This window comes from Podarcis gaigeae (assembly GCF_964106915.1).
Source record: "Podarcis gaigeae genome assembly, chromosome: 15".
Taxonomy (NCBI): domain Eukaryota; kingdom Metazoa; phylum Chordata; class Lepidosauria; order Squamata; family Lacertidae; genus Podarcis; species Podarcis gaigeae.
The window spans coordinates 40,757,806-40,782,149 of NC_139692.1; the positions used below are offsets into that span (position 1 = coordinate 40,757,806).

Genomic DNA, 24,344 nt, shown 5'->3' on the forward strand with positions numbered 1-24,344 from the left:
TGCTGCTTTGGGCTTTGTACACTGCATATCCTAAATACAAGGAAAACAGACTGTATTTATTTTTTTTACAAATCTGGTACATTTTTCACAATTTTCAAGAGAAGCAGCTTTAATCTAATACAGTGCAATATCTTGCTAAAAATTAATGGGGAGTGCTGGTTGGGGGAGAACAAACTAAAACAGGCTTTTACAAACTAAATGAACGGGTGGTTTAGGACACCCAATATATTTTGCTCCCTAAGGTGAAGGATAGATGTCCCTCTCCCAGACCTGGGCCAGAGCCTGGACCTCACAGCCAGCCTTTCTTCAAATCTGAAGAACCAGTCTGGAAATGCAGGGAGCACACCAAGAGGGAGGCAATGGAAGGGAAGAAGAATGCCTGTCTTCAAGCAAGAGGGTTGGTCCTTTAAGTTGTATACAAGGGGGTGGAGCCTGAAGGGCTTTCCCAGATGATCTCAGTACATCTCTACTGGGATGTATCTGAAGAAGTGTGCATGCACACGAAAACTCATACCAAGAACTGACTTAGTTGGTCTTTAAGGTGCTACTGGAAGGAATTTTTTTTGTTTTGACTATGGCAGACCAACACGGCTACCTATCTGTAACGGGATGTACAGGGTAAGGCAGTCCTTAAAGGACCCTGGTCCTAATAATATGGCTGAACACTAGTACTGGTGGACAAGCTTAGGAACACATGAAGCTGCTTTGTACCAGGTCAGACTTTAGGTCTCTCTAGCCCAGTATTTTCTCCACTGACCACTACAAGGTCTCAAGAAGAGAAAGGGTCTCTTCCCACGATCAGAAATGTCAAGGATCAAACTTGGAACCTTCTGCATATAAAGCATGTGCACTCTAACGCTGAATTAAGGTCTTTCCCCATGAGCTTCCTTGAAATACAGGTTTTCCCACTGCTACTAATCTTTCCTTCCTGTGCCCAAAGTAAGGGGAACCTTGGAAATGTACATGCTGAGTGATAGTGAAGCCCTACAGTGTGCATCCAAGATGAGGGATGAAGAGCAACGTGGTGCCCTTCAGATGTTGCTGGGCTACAAGCCCCATCAACTCCAGGCCAGCACGGCCAATGGTCAGGGAGGATGCCAGTTGCACTCCAGCAATGTTGTGGGGCCAGATACTGGCTACCACTGCTTTGGGCAATGACCTAAGAACCCTTTGCAATATTGCAAGTACTGCATGGCAGATGCACTGGGTTCTCCTTAAGAGAGAAGCCCATGTGGAAAAGTTTCCCAGAATGCAGGAAGTTCAAAAGTCACGGCCCTGAGATCAATGACAACATCATTCAAGAAAGCAGAAGAGCCACGCTCCCTTTTACACCAGTCACAAAGACGGCCATTTCACAGCCATCTTGAACAGAGCAGAGGCAGAAACTTTCTGCCATTGTCATCTAGTATCTGCTACCACAGTCCTAACATTTTCACATTCTGATGTTCGGCGGGAGGGTGGAGAGGGGGGTTGGCTGGCACCCAGTTTTAATGTTTTCAGATTATAATGTTCAATATCTGACAATGGCAGAAAGAGGGAGGGAAAGCGGGAGACACATCCCATTCCTATACGAAAACGACATGAGAAATAACTGCTTAAGATTTCACATGTCAGAAGAGCTTTGCTTCCACCTGAAATAGCAATGATTATGCTCCTTCACAATGCAGCTTGCCACCTAGTTGTCCCCCCCACCCCACCCTTGGCCTAGTGACTGCCAAGCAGCCATAAAAGCCAGCTAGTGTGAGAAGTGAAACATCACCCCCCCCCCCCGGTCTTTTTATAAATAAAAATCTTTTCAAGTGGGAGCAGCATTAAACACTGCAGCTTTTAACATCCCCACCACGTTCAAACGGAGGGGTAACATCTGTGAGAATTAAGACTAAATAGTGCATGTATAAAGACTTGGGCGGTCACAAGAGCACACTTCAAAAGATCCAGGCTCCTCGGTGGAGTCACTAAAAGCTAAGATTTGAACATTCAAGTCTCTATTAGTCTTCTGGGGCTAAAATACGAAGGGGAGGCTGCTATCTTGGAACTATTGCAAGAGCAAGCTGCCGAAGCAGACATAAAAAAAGACCAGAGTCTCACAAATGAAAGCTAAATGTTTGCATTTAGGTCATAAGGGCCCTTTCACACATACCACGATATCTGTATCACTCTTGCATAAACAAGAGCTGAAGCTGTTCAGCACAAACCCTGGTTAAGGAGGAACCATGTTAACCATGACTGATTGATGCAACACTTCACTCTGCTTAAGGCAGGCAAGAACAAATCCCATGGTAGAGGCAAGAGGCAAATGGAAGGGGTAGGAAAGACATGATTTTGCAGTCCACTCCTGATCTCTCAACTGAATTTAATATGTACTTTGGGGTGCTCTTAGCTGCCTTCTCCCATACCTATAATTGCATATTTTAATTTTTTATTCTGAACCACCTTGGAGTATACTTGTAAGAAGGGTGGTATGGTATGCAAGCAACTTAAATAAGTAAATATGAGTCTGCCCATAAATTAAGATATATGAGCCAATCATTTGGATTCCTTCCATCCAGATTTTGTTGAGATACAGCTCCTATCATTCCTGACCATTGACCATGGTGGCTGGGGTTGATGGGAGATGGAATCCAACATCTGGAGAGAACCAAGTTGGCTACCCATGGACTAAAGAGTTCCAGATTCAAATTCTCAGTCATAAAACTCACTGGGTGCTCCAAATGAGGGAAAGTCGGAATTCTTCAGGAAGCTGCATGAGACTATGCTGGATTACTTGGACTATAGTAACATCATTATGCTGGGTGATATGAATGGGGTTGTGTCTGTAAATATGGATAAGTCACAAAGTGCCAACATATCGAAAGACGGCAGACTACCCAAAACTTTTTTTGAAATGACAGACAATATGGACTTAGTAGACATTTGGAGGGTTAAGAACCCTCTAGGGAAAGAAGGGACTTTCTTTTCTGAAGCTCATCTGACATGGACACGAATCGACCAAATCTGGACAACTAGAGGACTGGCACCTAAGACTAGAAAAGTGGAAATCTGCCCAAAAACCTGCTCCGACCATAATGCTTTGAAAGTGGAATTGAGACTAAATACAACCGGATCCTTTAGATGGAAAATGAATGACACTATTCTAAGAGATCAGGAGATTGTTAAGAAGGCCCAAAAAACTCTAAAGGACTATTTTGAGATAAATTTGAATACTACTGTGGAAAAAAGAACAATCTGGGACGCAAGTAAGGCAGTCATGAGAGGGTTTCTAATACAACAAAACACGATTAAGAAAAGGCTCTGGAATGAAAAGAAGGAGAAGATATTGGAGAGAATAAGAGAAGGTGAGAAAAAATTAAGATCTAGGCCTAAGTCGAAGGACGTGTTAAGAGAAGTGAAATTCTTCCAGGCGCAATATTCAAAACTGATAAACCAAGAGGTGGAATGGAAAATTAAACAAATGAAACAAAGATCCTTCGAATCGGCGAATAAGTGTGGGAAACTGCTAGCTTGGCAGTTGAAAAAGAGACAAAAGCTTAATACGGTTACAAATCTAGAGATCGAAGGGAGAATGGTTCAGAAACCCGAGGAAATCAGAAAGTGCTTCCAGAGGTACTTCAAAGAACTTTATACACAAGGGCCGCAAAAAGCCTCAGAGGTGGATCAATTTCTAAAAACTAATGGATTACAAAAAATACCCCTGGAAATGAGAACAAACCTGAACTGTAATATTACACAGCAAGAAATTGAAAGTGCCATTCAAAATCTTCAACTTGGCAAGTCCCCAGGCCCGGACGGCTTAACCTCCAAATATTATAAAGTTTTAAAGGACTATTTGATACAACCTTTGATGGAGGTTTGCAACCAGATAATGGAGGGAGGGAGGGCACCGGAAACGTGGAAAGAAGCTTTCATCACATTGGTACCTAAATCAGAGACTGAAAAGACCCAACTTAAGAACTACCGCCCCATCTCACTCCTAAATGTGGATTATAAAATTTTTGCAGATATTTTGGCAAATAGATTTTAAAAAGTACTAAATGAAGTGATTCACAAAGACCAGGCTGGCTTTCTCCCTGGTAGGCATTTGTTTGACAACACAAGAAACATTATTGACATTTTGGAACTACTACAAACAAATCTGAATACCAGAGCGGTTTTGATTTTTGTTGATGCAGAGAAGGCCTTTGATAATATTTCTTGGATGTTTATGAAGAAAAATTTGGAAGGGATGGGAGTGGGGCGGGGGTTCGAAAATGGTATAGAAGCAATCTACACAGAACAAAAAGCTAAATTGATAGTAAACAATGTGGTGACAGAGGAGTTTAAAATTGAAAAAGGGACACGCCAGGGGTGCCCTCTATCCCCCCTATTGTTTATTTCAGTCCTGGAGGTGTTGCTAAATATGATTAGAAAGGACCGGTTGGTCCAGGGAATTGAGGTCGGAGTGAAACAATATAAATTGAAAGCATTTGCAGATGACTTGGTATTAACACTTCAGGAACCAGTCTCCAGCACTAAAAGAGTGTTAGAATTAATTTCTGATTTTGGTCGGGTGGCGGGGTTTAAGTTAAATAAGCAAAAAACCAAGGTTTTAGCAAAAAACTTGACAGCTACAGAAACAGATGAGTTCTCCAAAGAAACGGAGCTGAATGTGGTTAAAAAAGTAAAATACCTAGGGGTGTACTTGACCTCCAAAAATTTGAATTTGTTTAAAGATAATTATGAGAAATGCTGGTCAGAAATCAAAAGAGACTTGGATATATGGTCAAGACTGAAACTTTCCTTGTTAGGCCGAATAGCTGCTGTAAAGATGAATGTATTGCCGAAAATGTTATTTTTGTTTCAGGCCCTACAGATCGTGGACAAGGTGGAATGTTTTGGAAAGTGGCAGAAGGATATTTCTAAGTTTGTTTGGCAGGGCAAAAAGCCCCGAATAAAGTTTAAAATATTAACTGATGCGAAAGAAAGAGGGGGATTTGCCCTGCCAGACTTGAGGTTATATTATGAATCTGCAGCCTTCTGCTGGTTGAAAGATTGGATTTTATTGGAGAACACTGATGTCCTGGATCTGGAAGGGTTTGACAATGCGTTTGGGTGGCATGCATATTTGTGGTATGACAAGGCCAAAGTGCATAAATTGTTTAAAAACCATATTGTCAGAAGAGCAATTTGGAGGGTCTGGATAAAATACAAAGACTTATTGGAGAGTAAAACTCCGAGGTGGCTCTCACCGGTAGAGGCCAAGGCACGTAAGAGACCCAACATGGAGGCCCACTGGCCTAAATATTGGGAAATAATTGAAAAAACTGGAGACAATTGGAGGTTGCTAAGTTTGGAGAAATTGAAAACTAAGGTACGAGATTGGTTGCACTATGCGCAAATTCAAGAGGTATTTAAAATAGATAAAAAAGTTGGATTCCAGGTGGAAAAATCGAAACTAGAGACTGAATTGTTAGAGCCAAAAAGTAAACTACTTTCGAGAATGTATAACTTGCTGCTTAAGTGGAATACACAGGATGAGACAGTCAAATCCGCTATGATAAAATGGGCTCAGGATGTGGGGCATAACATTATGTTTGCAGACTGGGAAAGGTTATGGAACACCGGTTTGAAATTCACGGCATGTACTGCCTTGAAGGAAAATATTATGAAAATGGTATACCGGTGGTACATGACCCCAGTCAAGTTAGCCAAGATATATCATCTGTCTGACAACAAATGTTGGAAATGTGGAGAGGCGGAAGGGACATTCTTTCATCTCTGGTGGACCTGCCCGAAAGTGAAGGCCTTCTGGGAAATGATCCATAATGAACTAAAAAAGGTATTGAGATTTACCTTACCTAAAAAACCAGAGGCCTTCCTTCTGGGCATGGTGGACCAGAGAGTGCTTAAGAAGGACAGAACCTTTTTTATGTATGCTACCACAGCAGCAAGGATCCTGATTGCAAAATACTGGAAGACACAAGATTTACCCACGCTGGAGGAATGGCAATCGCAGTTGATGGACTATATGGAACTGGCTGAAATGACTGGCAGAATCCGAGACGCGGGAGAAGAAACAACTGAGGAGGATTGGGAAAAGTTTAAGGACTATTTGAAAAAACATTATAAGTTGTATGAATGTTAAAAAAAAAAAAATGCACCTTTCAGGAAATTCTAGCTTCAGCAAATGTAAGTTATTGGAATGAAAATTAAGACACAAGAATTCAGAGGTAAAATAATGAAATAACTTTATTGTGTTTAATATAAAACATATAAGAATTGAGCGACAGTAAAATTGAAAATAAGGAACATGATAAAATGGAAGTTACAATAAGTTTTGAAATAAGTTAACAAATTGCTGATGCTTTATAAGACAGAGAACGCAGGGTTCGGAGGATGTGGGGAAGTCCTATAGGTTAGATGGAAAAAGAATATGGAAATTTGTTATTTATATCTCTCTTTCTTATGACCACTCTTTATTCTTTTTTCTGTATTTCTGTACTTTTAAAAAAAGCAATAAAAAAAAATGTTTAAAAAAAAAACCATAAAACTCACTGGGTGATCTTGGACTATTTGGGAATTTGAACCCAGGTCTCTCTAGAGCAGGCATCCCCAAACTCAGCCCTCCAGATGTTTTGGGACTACAACTCCCATCATCCCTAGCTAACAGGACCAGTGATCAGGGATTATGGGAACTGTAGTCCCAAAACATCTGGAGGGCTGAATTTGGGGGTGCCAAACTCTAGAGCATGGGTAACTAATGTGGTGCTCTTCAGATGTTGTTAGTTTCCATCTTACATCAGCCACAGCCTGCATGGTCAGAGGCCAGGGGTAATGGGGTTTTTAGTCCAGCAACATTTGGAGGGCACCATGTTGGCTGTCCTTACCAGACAATTGCTCCAGCCACTACCCCACATTGGTGCTTTCTCTTTGTGATACACAATACAGCTTAGACTTGGCTCTTTCCCCTTTGCGTCCTTAATCCCAGTGACAAAGAAAAGAGGGGAGGCTTATATAACATTGCAACCAGGGAAACACTTTCTAGTGTTGTCAAACTACGGCACACGGCCTCTCTGAGATCTTGAAGTTCTACGGCTTTGACAAATCATGTAGCACATTCACCCCGGGCCCCATCTACTCATCACAGTTGTGCAGGCTTTGAGGGACTGCGAGCAAGTGACTTGATTAAAATCTAATGCAACGAAAACTCTCCTCTGAAGAGAAAATCCAATCCATTTCCAGTGAAGCAGAAGTGAAGAAAAAATCAAACCGCTTCCCTTGAGGTACAACGCGGCTGCATACGCTCAGTGCCACTGCGTCTAAGGTGAAGTGGTAAGTGTCAGTCATCCTTACAATTCCCCAAGGTGATAGCTTCACTTTTAAAGCCTTCGACATACTTTGACAGTAAAGTAAAAACTTAAAGGTCAGCGCTACTTGCTAAGGACAAGCTAAACACAAGAAAATCACTTTGGAATATTCCCCCCCTCCCGCCTTCTTCTTGGATCAGAAAAGTAAACTACCGAAGGTATAAAGGAAAAAGTTTGTCTCTTTGTCAGAAGGTTTCACTGAAGGGTATATTTATGCGAAAGCTTTTCTGAAACTTGTGCCAAGGTACGGAGATTAAATGTCGCTCCAGTAGTGGTTTGCCAACCCCAAGCCCTTAATCTGAACTTCAGTGTTACGGGTTTTACTGCCATCTGGCAAAGGGACTTTACAAGGCTGTATAAAACTACAGGTAGCCTCCAGCACCCTTAACTGGCAATTTCCTTTAAAATATTTCTGCACTGTAACTTTGAATGATCCAGTGGCATTACTGCGCGATTCCCATTTTGAGAGGGCAGCGTTTCACAGCAATTATAAGGGCCAAATATTTATACAAGGTCACGAAAGATGTTCTTTTACTAGACCTATATCCTGCTTTTTCTCCAGAAACCCTAAGGCAGCACACATGGGTTTCCCATCCACCTCTCCAAATTCATTTTATTCCCCACAACAACCCTGTGAGGTAGGTTAGGCTGAGAGACAGCGACTGGCCCAAAGTCACCATGGACAACCTCATGGCCGTAATGTCAGTCAGTCAGTTTATTGCGTTTTAGCAAACAGCCAATATGCACTTAATTTCAGAGGGCATAATGTCTAGTGCAGATGGGGCTATGACAAGAGAGGTCTTTTCTCTCTGCTAGCTGCAATAGGGCAGGCACGGGTACATAGTTATTCCTGATGGGTAATCGAAAGTCGTCCTCTGTCAGTGAGAAGCATTAGCCACCTCGATTCAATTGATTCCTCATCAGGGCAGTGAAGAAGCCAGGGTCGTGAACTTGAAAAATATTTCGCCTCATTAACACAATCCTGAAGCACTGAAATGTGTAACTGAATTGATGTACTCCATCATGGTTCACAAATTATGCTGTTAGATACCTTCCTAAGTTAACATTCGAACCACAGTGGCCTTTACTTCAAGATAGATACCAACACGTATGAATGTGTAAACCACATCATGGCTATATTTTTATCAATTGAAAGGAAGTCAATAATCTCTAAGTTTATACACACACACAAATAAAAAACCCTTGCTTGTTTATTTCTACACCCAGTGCCTCATACGCAACGTTCCTGCCGAAAGTGGCTCTTACTGAATTATGGTCTCTTAAGAGTCATCTAGGAAAGGTGGAAGTGAAGAAATCCTCTTTGGGAACACTAGCCTGAGGTCTGCACTTCAGAGCTGCCCATTATCAACATTTCACGGAGACTTTCCTTATTTTTAGGTCCCCGAGGAAAGAGTAGTAAATTACAAGTCAGGCTCACCAAGCCACACTTGGCTCCAAAAATCACATTTTCCTACCTCAACATTGAAGTCCCAGAGGTGGGCAGAGGAAATCTGGTCACAGCCAAAGAAGTCATTTTTTGGCTCAGAAATGCATTTTCCTGCTTCTCCAAAGCCCTCCCCACTGAGAGTACCAGAGCTTTGTGCTGGACTCTTAACAGCGCTCTCTTTATTTTTGCTGTAACAGCCAGCTTCTGAAGATTACAGCAATTATTTTTCACTCCCATAATATACAAGCAAGTGCAAAGGCTCCGCTTTTCAAACTCCCTGCTTCTCTTTCATTAAGGACTGATATAGCAACTCTCAAACTCTGCAGCAAAAAATCTCCCGATATCTGGAGCAGGGGAGACTGAGATTGATTGATTCTCCTCAAATATAACCAAGAGAAGAATGCAAAAGGTGTCACCATTACGAAAATCAATTCATTAAAACAACATTTAAATTAAACAACTGACAATTTTAAAAATAATCAAAATGAATAATAGGATCTGTCACACATTCAAGTCCTGTGATTCTGCACAAGTCTTTTTTTAAATAAATATTTTTATTAATTTTCCAATATAAAAAACCCATACAAAACAAACATCTTATTTATCACCAACATCCCCTTTTTTGACTTCCCTCAGCCTTTCTGATGATTCTCCGTTCTGCTTACTTCTTCCACATTTCTTACTTAATATTGCACTACCTTAATATCTTATTTATCCCTTATTTTTTAACAATATTTCTACCTTGCATTTTCACAGAACTTCCTGAAAACGTGATTTGATCATCACATAGTGTTTGCATATACTCTGTAAATTTAGTCCAGTCTTCAGTGAATCTCTGGTTACGTCGGTTCCGGATCCTTCCTGTTAATTTATCAAGTTCCGCGTAATCTGTCAACTTCATTCTCCATTCCTCAATCATAGGCAATTCCTCTTGTTTCCATTTTTGGGCCAACAATATTCTTGCTGCTATTACTGCATAAAAAAGCAACTTCCATTCTTTCTTATTAACTTCATTTCCTATTATTCCTAATAAAAATGCTTCTGGTTTCTTAATAAATGTATATTTCAACATTTTTTTCATCTCATTATATATCATCTCCCAAAAGCTTTTTACTTTTTTACATTCCTACCACATATGATAAAATGTTCCTTCTTTTTCTTTACATTTCCAACATTTATTGCTTACTTTATACATCTTTGCTAACTTCACTGGTGTAACATACCATCTATACATCATCTTCATCACATTTCCTTTTATTGTGGTACATGCAGTGAATTTCATTCCTTCCGATTCTGCACAAGTCTTAATAGGGTTATTGGTGGGATGTGTAAATATGAGATTCAAGAGTATGTTCTAATTACCTTCCAATCACAAAGTTAAAATGATAAACGCACATAAAGGGGCTCCCGATACAGTTATTTAAGAGAGGGCTCTATGGTTTATACTGGGAATTTCTCACCCTGAAACTTACTTACCTAACACCACGGAAACTAGTGCTGATATGCCCAGGAGCCTTGCCAAAATGATGGAGAGGCTTTACCTCCACAGGCACACCCCTTCACATGTGGTAGGAATGTCCCCAAATCCAACTCTTCTGGAACATCAGTCATACAAGAAATATGCAAAATAACTAAGCAAGTATTAGAAGTCACCCCAGAACTGGCCCTACTGAACATCTTCCAAGATAATATTGCCCACTCACATTATAAAGAGCTCATAACCCACCTACTCTCAGCAGCCAGAAGAATCATAGCCAGACACTGGAGATACCTATCAGGAGTAATCATGGACCAATGGTATCAAATAATATGGGAAACAGTCTTACTAGAAAAACTAACCAACAAACTGAAACTGACACGGGGACAAGTAGAAGACGCCTTCAGCCCAGTATGGTTCCCCTTTATCATATACATAGCCCAATAAGACAACAACAAGAATCTGCCGACAGCATACAAATCAATCTGGCTAACCTGATCCAAAAATCCACCCCACACACATAAACAAATATTGCTACAGCCAACCAAAGACAACCAACCACACCCTAGGCCACCCTCAACCTCTCTCACCACCCAGGTAATACAACAAGCAAATTGTAAGAGAACCCATACAAAACTCCACACAAAAGCTTATACCCAGAACAAACTTAGTTGGTCTCTAAGGTGCTACTGGACAATTTAATTTTTTTAAATTTATTTTAAAATAATAGAAGCATTACCACCCCACCATCCCCCTCTTTTCTTCCCAAACTAATATTGCATGCAACCCTAACGTCTCACAGCAAATGAAACTGATCTGTAGAAAACACAACTTGAAAAAAGAGACAATGCACACGTTTTTGTAAACTAAGAAATCTTTCATCATCATCATCATCATCATAAACGAAGGACCACAGACCAGCTCTTCTGCATGCCAGTGTGTTTTTCTATTACAAAGTGCATCAGCAGATGTGCAGTAATGGTAGATGGCCCCTGGCCGCTTTATGTCAGAGAGTTTCCCCAGTCAAGTCAAGTCCCTCTTCTTCAGAAGTACTTAATCTTCCCCGTTGCTCACCCTCAGCCCCAGTCTCAGGAAAGACTTCAATTACTTCAGTAGCAAGTGGCAGGAATTCAATAGAGAGAGCATTGCTTTCACTCTAGACACAAGAAAAGGCTGCTGGCTTACCCTGCCATGTTGACATGGCCCCAAAGACAGCTGGCAGATGAATGCTCAGAATACCTTTGCAGCCAAGGGCCAAGCTGACCAGGGACGAAACTCAGCACAGAATGCTAGAGGGAGTGGGGAATAAATGCGGTGCTTCTCAATAACACCTACTGGATGAAGTTAAAAGAGGTCTTGATGGTTTTCTTCTTCTCCTGGGGACACACCATCCATAATGGCTTTTGTGAATTGACTTGCTGATGTAAGGCTATCATCACATGTCCCTCCCAGCACTCAGATCACAAACAGGGTCAACCTGACCCAAATTGCAATACTTCTTCCTGGAGATGTCTCAAGGTGTCCTTAGATTTCTCACTGTATATACATATTGCCATTCCTTTTTTAAAAAATTTTTTATTCATTTTTAGGTAAACAGAACTACACAAGCGACAAAGAACACACAACATATTGGTCATCACAACCTCCTACAAGAATAGAAGTTAATGTCCCAAATGTTTGTATTGGCTCAGTTCAATAAATCATTCCACAAGCTCAAACGAGAGTGTGGTAGTGATCTTCCATTGTCTTCTGTTTCCACTTAGTTATATATTATCATTCTTAATACAATTCAGGTTTTGGGCAAACTTTGGTCAAAACTGAGCAATGTTTCCAAATGAAGCGGCTTTTTTTTTCTTCTTCCAAACCTTGCTTAGCAATACCTAACTTTACACAATCTAGGGAAAACGGCAACATTTCTAGCATCTATAACCACCCTGGTAATAGCTCATGCCGCCTAACTTAAGATATTTAATTTATTTAGCAAAATTTGTAAATGACTTAACTTTGATTAAATGGGTTCACAAATACAGTGGTATCTCGTGTTATGGACGGGATCTATTCCAGAGACCCGTCTGTAACGTGATAAGCCCGCAACTCAAAGTGCCACGTCTGCGCAGGCGCACGGTGCGATTTGGCACTTCTGCGCATGCGCAAAACGCGATTTAGCGCTTCTGAGCATGCGTGAGCAGTGAATCCCGGAAGTAACCCATTTCAGTATTCCCGGGTTGCCGCGGAACGCAAGACGAAAACACGCAACCTGAAGTGGACACAACATGAGGTATGACTAACAAAATATACATTACAATTGTCAATAAAGAGCAACATTAAAAATAAGGTGATAAACCCCTAAAATGAACAGAATCAATATAAACGTATACACTCTAAGGAAAAATTACAGATTAAAATACATGTCTGGATAGGGCCAATATGGTAGCAATGAAATTCCTCTGTCTGGTTATGACTTCAGGCCACTGTGGTGCAGTGGTTAATAATCTTGGAAGAGGACCCCACTCAGTCATTAAGCTTATTTAGTGAGCTTGGGTGAGCCACTATCTTGTCGCTTAACCTACCTCACAAGGTTGTTGTGAACATAAAATGGAAAGCAGGAAGAACCTGAGCTTAGAGAAAAGTGGGAAATAAATGCAACAGCAGCAGCAGCAGCAGCAGCAATAATAATAATAATAATAATAATAATAATAATAATAATAATAATACCAGCAACTAGGCAAGCATGTCATTGGACCCAATAATAGCAAACAGCTAGGTAAGCACATAATAATAATAATAATAATAATAATAATAATAATAATAATATATTATTTCTACCCCGCCCATCTGGCTGGGTTTCCCCAGGCACTCTGGGCGGCTTCCACCAGAAGGTTAAAAATACATTAAAACATCAGTCATTACAAACTTCCCTAAACAGGGCTACCTTCAGATGTCTTCTGAATGTGATATAGTTGTTTATTTCTTTGACATCTGATGGGAGGGCGTTCTTAAAGGTTTTCTTTTGTTAGTTACTTGTCAGAAAGCTGAGCAAGAAGCCTCCTGAATCTGAGCATGGAACTTATTATAGCAAAGAAAGGGGTGTGTGACATCAATCACCATGAAAAGCACGCAATAAATAGGAAGCCTCTGTACTGAATGGTCTAGAGCTACAATTCCCATCACCCTTGACCTTTGGCCTCACTGGCTGGGGCTTATGGTAGAGGAGTCAAACAATAAATGGATACCACAAGTGCCCTCACCCTTGAGCCAGGCCTTTTCTCCTTTTTTTTGCAGGCCTTCAAGCAACAAGCACTTTGCTACAGCTAGCAGGTGACAGCAGAGCTCTAACAGCAGGACACATTCAGATGAAGGTCAACCAAGATTCTAAACCAAATGAGTACATAACTTTTCAAGGCTCTTTGGTTTATATGTGCAAAAAACACAATCTTTTGGAAAGAGGCCAAGTGTGCAGTTATACACGGGTGGGTGATAAAATACTGAAACTGGACATGATGCCACTTACGTGATTTAACAGTGTCAAGTTTCCTACCTGAAGGTCCTTCACGTTTGGAAACGGAATTCCTATGGTTACAACGGCACGGGCATTGTCATCAGAGAAATCCAAGCCTTCACTAACTTTGCCTCTGCAGACAGCAATAAGCAGTGCCCCATCTTAAATGAGAATGATAAAGAATTTAAGTTATGGATCATATCATTCATAATTTTGGCTAAGCGATGGAAAATGAGCGAGGTCCCAGACAAAGAGGATTGACAACTTAAGATATTAGAATATGCAGAACTTGCAGGTTTAACACATGGAGTAAGAAAGCAGTAAGAACATATATTTAAAGAAGAGTGGAAAACATTTATTGAATATATGGAAAATAATTGTACACAACTGAGAATGCTGGCAGCATTAAGATAAATTCAACAGTGTAATTAATAATAATACTATTATTTATTTATTTATTTATTTATTTATTTATACATACATACATACATACATACATACATACATACCCTGCCCATCTGGCTGGGTTTCCCCAGCCACTCTGGGCGGCTAATTAATGTTTGAATTGTGTAAAAATGACTTGAATGGTTATAGTAAAATATGCAGGAATGGAAGATATGTAAAATGAACCATGGAAATAAATTAGGGAAGTCACTGGATATCAATGAGTTTCAAAATGTTTATTTTGAATCATGAAAAATTGAAATTATATGAAAAGGCGTAATTTAGCCTAAGTGACTTGTACTTGGGAAGACTACTTCCTGCTGTTCCCCTGTACACCTGATGAAGTTGGCTCTTGCCAGTGAAAGCAAGTGCCGCAATGTGGACACCTTCAGTCTTCTTCCTCATTATCCATTTATTTGTCAGAATTCTTACCCACTTTTAAACATAAGACCCCAGGTTGTGGTGGGTTAAGGAAATGTAAAAATACAGTATTTAAATCAGTTTAAATAATTGGATGGGTCCTACAACCCTATATCTCTCAGGTGTCAAAGGCCAGGGTAAAAACTGGATCTCCAGCATATAACAAAAGCCAGACAGCCGACCGCAGTTCACTGAGTTTGGCTCAGCAAGCTGACCAAAGGCATCATCGCCTTTGTGCACAGGCAAGGATCAATAGCACCCTAGACATGTTAAGTCTTTGGGCTACTGCAGAACTCCCTCTCGCTACAACCTCTGGAGTTTGTCCCTAAGGAAGGATTTAGTGAGAATCCACCAACCTCAGAGTATTTCCAATATTTTTCTTGGCCAATTCATGCATTTTTTCATCACTTACATGAAGTGTGCACAATGTCATTAATGATTTTTCAACAAATAATATTATTCTACTACTACTACTACTATTATTATTATTATTATTATTGCAGTTTCTTTTCAAATTTCTAATATCCCTGATGAACAGTGCTCCTGTTCAAAGTTCTTTGTGATCTGGTACATTTCATGAAAGAAGAGCTTTTGAACCTACTAACTGGCTTTTTGTCATTTCCTGCGGTAACACTGGCCCAACCTTTTGGCTCCTCTTCTCTCCCAATACACAGCAACAAAGGCAGACCTACACATAGCAAAGAACACAAGGCTGCTGCTGAAAGCAGAAGCCATGGGTCTAGTTTCTGCCACCTGCCATATAGCATGCAGCACAACTTCCCTTGACCGTACTACATTATGAAATTACCCCCAGCGGAGGCTGGCAATGTTATCTAGATAGAACAAAGAAACCCACAACATTGTGAGGTCAGGAGACATGGTAAGTTGCACGAGATGTTTAGCTGAGATGGTGGAACTTGACACAGGGCTGGCAGCTTTAGCAGCAGCTGGTCGTGCATCCTACAGTCTTGCCCCAGCCTCAGCAGACAAGTTTTCAAGCTTCTACATTTTTGACTTGGGCCACTTACCTTTTCCTTCTTTAAATTTTATGGCATCGTAGTATACTTGCAGCAGCTCGTCAAAGTCAGCTTTGTTGCCTCCTTTAGGTTCCACGATGACTGTCTTAATCAGTTCAAGCTTTTCCCATAAGCCAGTGTGCAGCCAGCGATCTTTCAGTTTATCTAACATCTGAACAGATGACCCCAAAAATGAAAGTATAAGAACTATGCCTACCAATTCTCCTGCTTCTTTCAAAAGCAAAATGATATACGCACATGGGTAAAATACGATGTACACAGAAAAGAACTATAAATTCATTTCTTTCTGTCTCTCTTTCTTGCAAACTGGTTTAAGCAGCCCACTGAAGAAAATGAAACTTAACAGCTTTGGGATTTTGAAACATCAGTTCTCTAAGCAGAAAGTATGTATGGAAACACAGTCATATGGCACAATTATCATTGCAAAGACATACAGAAGTTACCGGGGGCGGGGGGAATCAATCATTTTTTTAAAAAATAGGCAAGACTGCACTTATTTGTAACAATGACATCTATTTTAATATGTATTTTATTTTATTTTATTTTTGCACTGCTTATTTTATTTCTATTTGGAAAAATTGGTCAATATATTATTAATTTCTGACTCGGTATGTATTTCAATGTATATCCTATATTTATAATAATTTCAAAGTATATTTCATACTTTATATAAAGCACTTAAGTGGTTTTTATGATAAAGTGGGATACACATTCTGTCAAATAAACAAAACAAACTGAAATTATATTCCCATTTTTTACCACCCTGTAAAGGGACTTCTGATGTCCTTGCAGTACAGCTCCTGGCTTGTTCCAGGTCTGGCCTGAGGTGGTGAGACAACCTGGATATTTTTTCAGAAAATATTCCACAAAGGGGGGGGGGGCAGATATCCAATTTTAACATGAAAACAATCCCATCAGGTACATTAGGCTGAAAGATAGGAGAGTCCCTGACTTTGGTTCCCCCACTTCCCCATATCTTAGCTCGGCATCATTCCCCCATGGCACTTACAACAGGTGGGACTTATGGAGGTTGCAGTCCAAAACACCTGAAAGGCACCAGGCTGACAAAGGCTGGTCTCCACTGACTGGCAGTGAGATTCAGACAGGGATCGCTCCTCCCTGGAGTTGTCAAGGATGGAACCCGGAGCCTTTTGTATATAAAGCATGCCCTGTCCAGTATGTGGGACAGCACAGCATCCATGAAGAAGACCCGTGTTTTATTTGTTCTATTATCTATTCCTGCTTGGGCCCATCAAAATATCTAAACTGTACAAACAGTAAATACAATTGTCTTCTGTCGCTACTGAGTGGCAGTTATTTTGCATGTACAGCAATATACTCACCCACCCACACAAATCTGTTGAATTACAATAGCTATTATGCTCACTCTATTCATTCTTGAGCCGTGCCTGACTTATTGCCCTCACTTCTTCTAAGAGTTTTGCCTCAAGCAGTGCAAAACTGCTCCCTGTGGAACCTGCAGGAATTCCCAGAGCAGACACCCGCAGCATCCCTTATCTCTTAACCTTATTTCCTATCCAGCAACCTCAGACTGAACTCTCGAGAACCCTTTAAGTGCCAAAGTTCACTTGGACCTAACAGCCTGGTTCAGCAAATCTAGGCAGGACCCACAGCTATCCATGAACACATGTTCCCTTTAATGCTTATTAAAGAAGAAGTAAAGGGGTCATACGCCTTGCACTCTGAAGTGGCAAGTGGAATGAAAGGGGGAAGGATGTGTGTAAAACATTTGTATTCAAAATGAAGATGTCCAAAGAGGGCAAGATAAAAACAGTAATATTGAATTTCAAAAACTTGAACGCAGAAGTAACAGAGAACTAATAACCAGCCTATTTGCTCCTTTTACCACCTCCCTGCTCTTTTCTAGAATGAACCTGCTTGCCTTCACAAGCCCCAGATGAAGTCAGTCACTCCCGTCAGGCCAGCAAGTGTGACTGTGGGGCCCACATTTTAATCCTGCACCAATATGGTAACTCCCATGTGGCGCTCATTGCAGCTGCTGGTGGCACCAGGTGCATTTATCTGGGAGACAGTGGCAGTGAGCTGTCTCCCAGATATTTGCTCACATTTGCTCACTGAATGAGCAGGTTCTTTGCCTTTTAAAATGGAAGTCATAGATTCCTGTTCACTGTTGGCAAAACCAGCACTAGAACAGCTTTGCCTGGATGCCTTGAGGGAAAAACCCTAAAAAATCTTGAAAAGCCATTATTATTTCCCAGTTTGCGGATGACTGAGAAATGCAATGAGCATCTTTCACTTTTCACCCCCTAGAGGGTCTGCAATCAAAGCCACTTCTGGCCCCTCCATAGCTTTGGACTTCTAAGTGATGGCTGCCTCTCAAACATAGAGCCTGCACCTGCTGCACAAACATACCCAGGCAAACATTTCAGGCAACATAAAAAAAATCCTCTACACAAGGCTATGTATTGTAACTGACAAACATTATTTTGTTTGTTACTTTGTTATGTAATTTTGTGTTTCCATACTGTAAACTGCTCTGTGATCCTCGGATGAAGGCTGTTACAGAAAAGTAAGAAATAATGATGATGATGATGATTAATAATAATAATAATAATAATAATAATACCAACAACAACAGACATGAATTGGGGAGGAGGGTGTGGCACTAAAGTGAAGATATCCATTGAGTGGGCTAAACTCATCAGTGTGCTGCCAGATCTCTAGCAAAGTTTACTGGGAAAAGCCTAGTGCAGTGTTCCCCTACCGAGAGCCCACTGGGTTTTGCTAAACTACAGCTCCCATTAGTCCTGCCCAATTTATACTCCATTTATATGCTCAGAACAGGGATTGCAAACCCTTTTTGACCCATTCGCAAACTAGAGATATTGTCGTAGGCACCGCATATGCACACACACCACAACCAAGCACAGGTCACAATCTATTCTATTTGCTACAAGAGAATGTCTCTTTCAGCGGGCAAAGGAGACCTCATGAGCACCAGGGATGACCTCCGTGGGCACAACATTCAGCTTAGAATAGTCTAGAACAACAACATCATCATCAACAACAACAACAACACTTTTTGACTCCTAAGGTTCATACTGCAGGTTATCCCTATTTATTTTATATTCCGCCCCTCCTCCCAGGGGTGGCAAACACACATGGCAAAACAATAAAAACATCTAAAAACAATTCAAATACAGTTCCAGATTTGTACTTTTAAAAGTTTGTTGAAAGAAAAAGGATATTCAGCAGTCTGTCTATTATTTAACAGAAGGGGATTCCAAGGGGCTGGTGCCACAACACTAAAAGCCTGATTCAATGTGTGGAATGGACCAGGAGGAGAGAGTATCTGCAGGAGGCCCTCTCATCTGGAGAACATAGTGATACAGTTGCTTAACTCTTGCTGGATCTTCATGCCCCACAATTCCTGATAGCAGGATGTTTTGTGTGAAAAATATTTGGTATCTCCTGTCCCTTTCATTCTTTTTTTAACTTGGGTGGGTGGGTGGAATTTACAGGGCAGCTGGGCATTGCTTCAAAGTGTAACGCTGGGGAGACCTCAGGCCCCCCCGCCATCTTGATATGCCCAGCAGAACTTGATACATTTATGCAAATCTGTGCCCCGAGCCCTTTAAGTACACCTGGCCATTTGCCTCAGTTTTATTTTGAACCAACAAGATGTGCACTTTTGCACATACAGAGAACACAATGCGACGATTGAAAGGACGCTACATAGGGCCTTACACTCTTGCTATGACAGAGAGTGCTACTGAAATGCCGCTAATAAATAAAACTAAATAAAATATATTGCTCTCATGCCTCGCAGGAACTCCAACCTTAAGAGAAGAGTTAGCCAGAAGAAACAATAGCACTTTGGTGCTGAGAAAAGCAGAGAGTGAGTCGTGCTTAAGAATAGAAGCCATAGAAAGAAGCCATTAACGTTCACAGATAGTCACTTTTCCACCCAGGGGAATAATAGTTTTCACAACGTGAGGCAGTATAAATATATATATATGTTTTATTAAACTGTTTGGAAATGGATTCTTTGCCCAGAGAAGATTGCTGGGAAGGCTTCGGAGGAGGCAGGGTGTAGGGAAGAGTTTGCCTACATTCAACGGATGCTGATGAGTTTTTGAGAGAAGTGTTTCTATAATTTGAAGGAAGTGGTACACCCTATTACTTTGGGTCAGTTCAAGTATGTCACATTTTCATCTCCAACTTGTGCAATTGAGCAACACGTATGTTTACTACACTCACAAGTGATGGTATCTCTGTGGGCTAGTGAAAATGTAAAACCCCAAAGACCAAGAAAATGTTGTAGGGTCACACTTTGGGAGCAGTTCAGATATAATGCTAAACCATGGTCAAGAATTCCCTACCTCAGAGCGCACCAGGGCAGTTTAAACTATAGCTTACTGAAACAAACAAGGATCAAAAACCACGGTTTGATCTTGGACATTTCAGTAAACCATAGTTTAAACTAAACACCGTTTTTCTGCATTTGGAATGTATAAAAACCCATGATTAAACAAGGAAGCAAATATTTTCAAACAGAGGGGATGTGGAAATGCTTGAAACCAAGCAGATTCATTCACTAAGTGCTAAACTACAGCTCACTCATATCTGAACCAGAATTGTATCTCCCCGTGGCTAAGACGAACCAGGATTCCCATTTTAATACAGAAACATTTCCTAACTAATGTCAATCCTTGTTTTCAAAACTCTCATCAAGCTGGGAACATAAGTAGCATTTGACGCAGTTGAAACCTATCCCCAAATTTCCATAAACTGAGAAGTTTCTCTGCAGAAGAGGAGGGACTGTGTTTTTCCATGGCTGGCTCATTATGTTCTGCACCAGCCCAGAGCAGTTATAATGTTACATGTGAACTGACCTTTAAAAAAAAGCATTGGCATGTCAGTTACCGTAACTTCTTGAGCCACTTGTAAATTTTATCTTTGCAGCGAGGCAGCTCCCTTTCATATTTTTGGCAATTTTGTCAGTCAATCTCTGCCCTGCCCTGAAGAGCTGTTGCCTCGTATTCTTCATCAGCCATCTCCTGGTTTTTCAGATGGCATTTCTCCCTCTCACCAGACCTCAAGCAAAACATGGCCAGGCAGTATAATATATGTTTTGCCCTAGGGCCTGTTTAGCATAATTTCCAGCTTCTTAAAAAGAAAATAAGCCGAAAACAGAAGTTTCAGCACTTGTACAGCTGCTGATCTTGCTTCCTTGGGGCATCATTTACTTCTACACCTTTTGGCATTCTGAACAGAAGTAGAACAACCACAGTTAGGGGAAGGATTTACATTGGTCATCTTGCAAGTTAAACTAACAATACTGGTACTTTCAAAGATGTCTTCCAATTTAGTTTATTACCTATTTATTTATTTAATAAATTTATACACAATATATGGAAACCTCTAAGTACTTCGTAAAAAAAAGTAAAATCACAAAGCTTAATAATAATAATAATAATAATAATAATAATAATAATAATTTATTTGTACCCCGCCCATCTGGCTGGGTTTCCCCAGCCACTCTGGGCGGCTTCCAACAAAGATGAAGCATACACTAAAATGTCACATATTAAAAACTTCTCTGAACAGGGCTGCCTTCAGATGTCTTCTGAATGTCAGGTAGTTGTTTATCGCTTTGACATCTGATGGGAGGGCGTTCCACAGGGCAGGCACCACTACCAAGAAGGCCCTCTGCCTGGTTCCCTGTAACTTGGCCTCTCGCAGTGAGGGAACCGCCAGAAGGCCCTCAGAGCTGGACCTCAGTGTCCAGGCAGAATGATGGGGGAGGAGACGCTCCTTCAGATATACTGGACCGAGGCCGTTTAGGGCTTTAAAGGTCAGCACCAACACTTTGAATTGTGCTCGGAAACGTACTAGGAGCCAATGTAGGTCTTTCAAGACCAGTGTTATATGGTCTCGGTGGCCGCTCCCAGTCACCAGTCTAGCTGCCATGTTCTGGATTAGTTGTAGTTTCCGGGTCACCTTCAAAGGTAGCCCCACGTAGAGCGCAGAATGCATGCAGCATACAGCGAAAAACCACAATCAAAATTGTGAAACAACCTACTGAGCAGTGAAATTAAAAAATTAAAAATCGAGAAATGCCTGAATAAATTAAGTTTTCAATTAGTATCTAGAACACATTTATGTACAGTGATGTTCTAAAGGACTGGAGCCACTACAGAAAAAACATGCTTCCACATTGTCACTTTTTGTAATTTAAACACACACACACCCACTTCTGTAAGAAAATTAAGTATGTGGTGAATTCTTTCTTATTGAAATTAGTAGGGCTCATGAGTGTTTAACTTTTGCAGGATTGTGTCCATTATTTTATATAGCTCTATCGATATAATAGGCAATATGATAGAATATGCAAAGAAGCATGACTGGCCTGGGTTTATCATTTGTTTTTAGGGTTTTGTTTTTTCTACTGCCTAAGTTTTATTAAGATTTTGCCCATCCCATCCATTTTTGCCTTTATATATGCTGAAATGTATATTTTTAGCCCCTGCTACTTTTGTGATTGTGGTTTGCATTAAACTATGTTAATGTTGTATCTTACGTTGTTGTAACCAGTACTTGGACCTTAGGGCGAAGAGCAGGTAATAATTAACAACATAAAATAACACATTCAGTTGCTAATACTATCAGTATGCCAGTTTCTCATAGTGGTGTTCCTGTATCTGTTGCTTCTGGTTGGCCAAAAGGCTTTTGACAGTGTCTGCTGGTATGCAGGGGACATCACTCAGCCCAGAGATGTCTCTGCATGTCTTACCCTGATCCAAAGGTGTGGCTCTTTCTAAGACATATACATAGCTGGTGAAGACACACTTCAAATGGAGACAGCCCAGGTGGTTGCTTAGTCTGCATTCATGGACTGGCCAGCCCTGCAAGCAAATGGGGGGCATCCCTTGCTAAATTGAGGTGTGCTCAAAGTCCCAGTGCTACCAATTGCTAAAAGTCCATTCTATAAAAATGCAACCTGAGGCTGACGAGAGCTGGAGTTCAACAGCATTCGGATGGCACCACAATAGATACCTCTGGTGAAGACAATATGAAGACTAGGTGGAACCAGTGATCTGACTCGCTATAAGGCAGCTGTCCTAAAGCTGAAAAACAGATAGCTAGGGCAGACACAGGCACACATAGCAGTCATTCTGTACCCAGACAACACTGAAATCATTACTGAAATCATGAAGGTTGAAGCTACTCCAGCATAATTTAGCAAAAAGTGAAGCAAGACGACAGTAGAACAGCTATTAAACTTCTCCAGAATAACAACAATAAGAGAATCACAGTATTGGCACCATCTTCAGTGCAAAAAGTCAGAGGCACTCAAGGGACTAACATTGATCTAAAAGCTCCCCACAACGTGCACACACATACGCACCCCGCCCGTCATCCAGAGCTCTTCATGTCGTTGCTACCAGAATTTTCTTTTTGAATAAGCACTGCTTCAAAATTAAAGTGTGTCTCCAGTGGGCTGGAAATGCGTTTGAAGGGTCAAACAGAAGTTCTACACACAGTCAGCATAAAACTTCAGGAACGGAATAAAAAAAGAGACACAAAACCAGTGAAATGGTAAGATGGCTTAGGAGAGCCTGTGTTTGGGTGGATGATGTGGGGAGGGGGCAACCGCTGTCATGAAACATTTGAGGCAGGAAGCACTTTCCAGCTTCACAATCACACAAAGTGGCACCATCTCTCTCTCTCTCTCTCTCTCTCTCTCTCTCTCTCTTTATTTATTTAATGTTGCCAAATTTGCTAAGATGCCCAATAGTAAATACACTATGAGCATTGTACAAAAGGAGAAAAATATTAAAGGGGGGGAGACCACAAAAATCTAAGAACAATTATTATTATTATTATTATTATTATTATTATTATTATTATTATTAAATATATATACTGCCCTTCTTTTGAGGATCACAGAGTGGTTTACAGTATAATACAAAAGCAGATTTAACCATGAAAAATGGAACTAAAACTGTAACAAGTAGTAATGACAGCTTTAAAAGGCAGTAGAATTAAAAAGCTTGGAAAAACCAAAAAAAAGGGGGCGGCGTGGCACTGAAAAGACATTAAAATAGGTCTGGGGGAGGGCACTGCATAATTGAGGAGCCACTAAGATCCTTCGTCTTGTAACCATCCACTGTTATCTCAGCTGGTTGGGGCACTTTGACCCACTTTTTGTTTAAGTCTTCATTAAAAAGATTTACGCAGGCTGGCAATGCCACCCTTAACAGAGTCAGAGGAGTTCTTTTCACATTTATACACCTGCCACCATCCACTATAGAAAATTCACTTAGACAAACAAGACATGTCATGGGACTTTTCAACTCTGCTGTATAACCCTAAATATTTGAAATATTTTAAGCCAAAACAGTTTAAAAAGAGAATTAAATAGACTGATTTCTGTCTCTCAAGTGGAATCTATTAGCAGCTGTTCCACCTAGTTGCAGCAGAGGGGAGACAAGACAGTGGTGCCCACTCAATTGACTGATCTTCCCTCCCTCCCTCTCTCTCTCTCTCTCTCTCTCTCTCTCTCTCTCTCTCTCTTTCCCTCTAGTAATTTTAAGTACAGGCAAACACTCCTCCCCCCTATTTGCATGGAGTTTGTGTTCCTGGTCCTCACACACATCAGCAGACCAAACATACTGTAAGCCCAGTCTGC

At 40.8% G+C, this 24,344-nt stretch overlaps 1 protein-coding gene across 12 annotated transcripts in view; it reads right to left on the reverse strand.

The window, feature by feature from the left end:
- Window positions 1-24,344, reverse strand: part of BRIP1 (BRCA1 interacting DNA helicase 1) — a 222,354-nt gene that overhangs the window by 129,848 nt on the left and 68,162 nt on the right. For all 12 annotated transcript variants that reach the window (XR_014558454.1, XR_014558455.1, XR_014558456.1 and 9 more), the window contains exons 15-16: window positions 15,659-15,818; window positions 13,806-13,927 (exon numbers count right to left, since the gene is read on the reverse strand). Coding sequence is in view for 6 of the 12 variants with exons in the window: in XM_083715016.1 (XP_083571142.1) it covers window positions 13,806-13,927; window positions 15,659-15,818 (282 nt within the window). In the remaining 6 variants the exon portion in view is untranslated. The remainder of the gene's footprint in view (window positions 1-13,805; window positions 13,928-15,658; window positions 15,819-24,344) is intronic.